Source organism: Lipotes vexillifer, unplaced genomic scaffold, assembly GCF_000442215.2.
Source record: "Lipotes vexillifer unplaced genomic scaffold, Lipotes_vexillifer_v1.1 scaffold1158, whole genome shotgun sequence".
Taxonomy (NCBI): Eukaryota; Metazoa; Chordata; class Mammalia; order Artiodactyla; family Lipotidae; genus Lipotes; species Lipotes vexillifer.
Window position 1 is genome coordinate 1,061,038 of NW_006793745.1, and position 4,555 is coordinate 1,065,592.

The window sequence follows — 4,555 nt, forward strand, 5'->3', positions numbered from 1 at the left end:
TAGAAGGCTGTATCCATTCCCTGGCCTGATGTTTTCCAGGGTCAAGGACAAACTGGAAGGGGTCTATGATGGAGAGATGCAATATGTGTAACCGTTACCCTGAAAGAGATAGAATGAAATAGAAGAGCAACTTTCTTCTCTCTCTTCTTTCCCCTTCTGTGCCCTTCCATGCTTCGCACTGTTGAACATGTTATTTCCACAACACTTGAGCGAAATCTGGTTGGTCCCACTAGTTTTCTGGTCCTCTTCAGATAACAGAAAGACTTCCAGATATTTTAATCCCATGAACAGTCTCATTTCATTCATGAAAATGTCCAGTTGTGTGCAATAGACAAACCCAAGAATTTCATTAATAGGAATGGGGACATCTCCAGCACAGAACTAGCACATGACCAGTTTCTCCTCTAATTTCCCACCCAAAGGCTTTCTTGGAACCACAGTTTCCCCCTCCCCCACCTCCCCCAGCTCCTCCCCCCCCCCAGCATCACTGACAGCATTTTCTGACCTGGGGTTGAGGGGAGGGGATGGAAGTAGGTCCTGTTTGCTTGGTACTGTCCTGATCTGCCTGGTAGGTATTCCAAGCTTTTTCTTGTCGGGTAGTGTTTCCACCGTATTACCTTGGGGAAGGTATGGTGAGGCTGGATCGAGAGAGGGAAGGCAGAAGCTTTTACAGTTCTGTTTCGCTCACGGTTCCCTGAACAGAACACCGCATGCCAAGTAGGGCCACTCACTGTAAACACTGGGGTGGCTTATGAGGCAGACAGACAGAGGGAAATTGTGGTTTCTTACGTGAAGGAAAAAGCAAGGCAGGATAAACAGGTTCAGGATTGGCTGATTTGAATAATTTCAGTGGGCTCAAGGGCGTAGGAGCTGTCCCCGGCCATCTGGTACCTGGCCCTGGGGTGATAAGCTAGGCATATGGTGGCCTGTGTGAGAGCCTGATAAAGCAGGTGGTGGGGTGTGGACTTGTTTGGCTGCCTGGGAAGGGGAACTGACCAGTCCCTGATGGGCCTCAAAACTGGGTCAAAACAGCATTAAAAACAACAACAACAACTGTATTTCAAATTTTATGGGTTCTTTGGAGACCCCCTTACCAAAGAGGATGTTTTGTCTGCTGTCCCTTTATTGTGGGCAAGATCTTTCTTCAGCCTGTATCACACCCACTCTCTCTCTACTACCTCTGAAGGTACATTTCCAGCCTCTTTCCGCCAAGGTCTGAGGTCTCCTTGCCTGTGCTAGGAAGCTGTCTTGGACAGGGTTCCTTTAAAGAAGGCTTGGAGCTAGCTCTTTCCTGTGCCTCTCGCATCTGACACCGAATTATACATGACAAAGCATCAGCAAAGGAGGGGAGTGCTCTGAGAGGGCACCATGGAGGCGGTGAGGAAGGCAGCAACCAAGGCCAGGGGCAATGGACAAAAGTTTTTCAAGAGCACAAGGAAACAATGTACCAGGCAGCACTTATATAATAAGGGCCAGGGTTAGGGTGTGGAGAGTGAGGCACTCTCCTGGGTGGCAAAATGTAAGGGAGTGTCACAAAATGCAGCAATCAAGATAAATCACATTCAATGCAATATTTTAAAAAACACATAAACAACGGGCATACGATGCACATTTTCCCTTTGCTTAAGGCTCCAAAATGGCTCCGCAGGGCAGCGGCACCAGGCAGTTCCAGCTTCTAGCTTCCTCCCAGCCAGATCGTACCCCTGAGTCACTTTGACACAGAAATGCTGAGCAGCCATCTAGGAAGGGCTTTCCTTAGGCAATAAACTTTATCTGAGGCATGGAGTGAATGAACAGGGGAGAGGGAACAGCGCTTGCCCAAGTCCAAAATTCCTGAAGTGAAAAGGGCTAGAGGGGTATCTGGGGGCATGGTGGTGGCAATGAGTTTGCAGGCAGGGACAAGATCTTGTAGGGACTCTTTAGAATTTTAACTAGGGGAGACACAGGCCCAGATTTGTTTCTTATGCAGATAATGCCTTGTGGCGGACAACTGGAGGGGTCATATCTGGATACAGTGAAGTCCCTAATTACGCTAGCGCAGTATCCGTATCAGAGCGAGGGATGACTGTATCTCAATCAGAACAGGTGGAGACAGATTCCCAAGATCCAGGCGTCAGTTTCCCCGCTGGAGCACAGATGGTGGGGCGGCACCGGGCCTCTGCCCTGCCAACTGGACCACCTCAGGGTCCCCTGCGAGCGGCGGGGGCACCGGGGCGCGCAGAGGAACCTCCCGAATTCAGCCTGGGGCCCGGGGCAAGCGGGGCGGGGCGGGCCCCGCTGGTGCCCGACCGGCTCGCCGCCCAATCGCCCGGCCCCGGGGGGCTGGGGCAGCCGCCGCCGCCGGAACGTGCCGCGGCTGCGCCGACGCGCCAGCGCCGGGCAGGGCGGCGGGCGCGTTCAGTCTGGCGGCGGCGGCCGTGCGCGGACAGACGTGCCCGGAGCGCCGCAGCCGCCAGCATCCGAGACGCGCCGCGCCGCCGGGCCGCGCCCGCCCGCCCCCCGCCATGGTGGCATGGATCATCTCCAGGCTGGTGGTGTAAGTGGCCTTCTTCCCCGCGTCCCTTCCTTCCTTCCCCTCCTTCTCCGGCCCCCGGCCCCCGGCCCCCGGGCTGCGCGTGCCCCTGCGGCGCCCGCCCCGGTCGTTCCGGCTATTAATACCCGGCGGCCGCTAAATTTAGCAGGTACAGTAGCTGCCGAGGTGTCGGGCGAGCGGGCGGCACAGAACGCGGCTGCTGCCCTGCGGGCCCGGCCCGGGCGCTGGGGCCTGGCGGGCGGGGCCGCGAGGGCTGGGGGCGCACGGGGCTTCGCTGGGGTCCGCGTCGAGCCGCGCCCGGCCGCTTTGTTCCCCCGCTTGGTGGGCTTGGCCGAGGCCCCGAGTGAGTGCGCCGCGGGGACACGTGTCCCTCTCCTTGGGAAGAAATGTTGGCCTGCGGTCGCCCGTTGCCGCGCCCCGCCGCCACGCTTTTGTCAGGTGAAAATGACAGAGCCCAGAAGAGCCTGGGGCGCTGCCTGGAGGGATCGGCGCGGAGAAGGGCGGAGAGCTGGAGGCAGGGCTCCTAAGGGGGTTGAAAAATACTCCTTTTTCGGGTTCTCAAATTGACAGCGGCCTGGGCAAGTGGGACGGAGGAGGACAGATCCGAATCTTGGGGTAGCCGCCCCGCGTCCCGTTGTCTGATTCCTTGGGCGGGGGGTTTGAAGGAGAGATAGAGACGGGCATCTCCGGGAATTCACGGGAAATTTCCAAGTGACAGACGGCCACACTGACGGTGGCGATGACACCTGCCAGGCCTTGCGGGAGAGCGCAGAGTCATCTGGGGTGAGGCCTGTGTGAAGCCATTGCGGGTGGGCGTGGGGGGCGTTCTGCTCTGTCAAGACCCAGAGCCGAGTGGACCTTTGAAGAGCTCCTTCCCTCGTGGATTTGTTCTCCTTTGGAAGTAGACATGGCCATCTATTCCAGTTCCCCTCCTTTCCTAACCATCCTTGCCTGAGTCAGGACAGATTTGCCACCTGCTTGGGGAGCCTGGGTGAAATTGTTCTGGGGTGTGGGAGCCGGTGGTGCCATTCCGGCTTTTTCTTTGTCTGAGAAAGAGGGGCTCCCGACTCTGGTTGATTGGGCGCCATCACTCCCCACGTTTGGGAACACCTCCCATCTCCTACCCTTCTTTCCTGATTTTCAAAGAAGCCGGTCAGGGTAGCCTTCTGAAACCATTCTCAGCATTGTCTCCTGGCCACCATTATGGGCTTTCTTCCCAAGGCCAGTGTATGTCCCTCTCGGCCCCCAAGTCATTCATTCCTTGCGGGCCTCTCCACAGCTGTTGCCACCTGCTGGGGATTTGTGCTGTACCTAGAGGAAGCATGTTAAATGTTTGGAAGATTCCTGCGCGCAGAGGTGGCATGAATAACCCAGGGAAGTGGCTGGCACGGCTGGCCCCGCCTCATGCCTGATCAAGGCCTGTCTTGCCTTCCGGGCGGTATTTTTTTCTCCTGAAGTAATGCCGTGATTGTCAGATTTGCAGGTGGCTTCTGGGGGGGTGCGGGGGGGCCTCAGGGTGGGCCAGAGAGTTGAGTTGGCCAGGCTGGAGGACTCACTCCCTATAGGTCCTCCTGGGCTGGGGCTGGAACACTGAGCAGCCAGGGTTTCTGGTCTGGGGTCCATGTGACCGTCTTTAATTTTATTAGCACCCAACCCCTGTATACTAGACAACTAAGAGGGGTGAAGGGGAGAAACATATGTTTGGGTGGGGTCTCAGAGACTAGCAGTTACTTTCTAAAACAACCACACTCCCCGGAAGTGAAGAATTGCATTTCAGAGAATTTAAATGACCGTGAGAACTGCCCCTCAGGTCAGCCCAGGACCCCGTGCTCCAAGGGAGAATTTGTGAGTTTTGGGGTTGTTATTCCCACTGTCAACTCCAAAAGGTCAGAGATAGGACCTATCCCTTCAGCCCCTAATTCTGTAAGAAACCCAACATGGATGTGTCAGCTGTGAGTTGTTAAAACCATTTTAATAAGCAGCACCTGTTTTGCATAAATCATACCTGTTCACTGTAGGGAA

The 4,555-nt window shown here is 55.9% G+C and overlaps 1 protein-coding gene across 2 annotated transcripts in view; it reads left to right on the forward strand.

Moving 5' to 3' along the window:
* Positions 1 to 2,405: 2,405 nt before the first annotated feature.
* Positions 2,406 to 4,555, forward strand: part of REEP1 (receptor accessory protein 1) — a 111,268-nt gene continuing 109,118 nt past the window's right edge. The window contains exon 1 of one of the 2 annotated variants that reach the window (XM_007466737.1): positions 2,406 to 2,536. In XM_007466737.1, coding sequence (XP_007466799.1) covers positions 2,513 to 2,536 — 24 coding nt within the window. In that variant the 5' untranslated portion in view covers positions 2,406 to 2,512. The remainder of the gene's footprint in view (positions 2,537 to 4,555) is intronic. The other variant, XM_007466738.1, reaches the window with a different exon arrangement.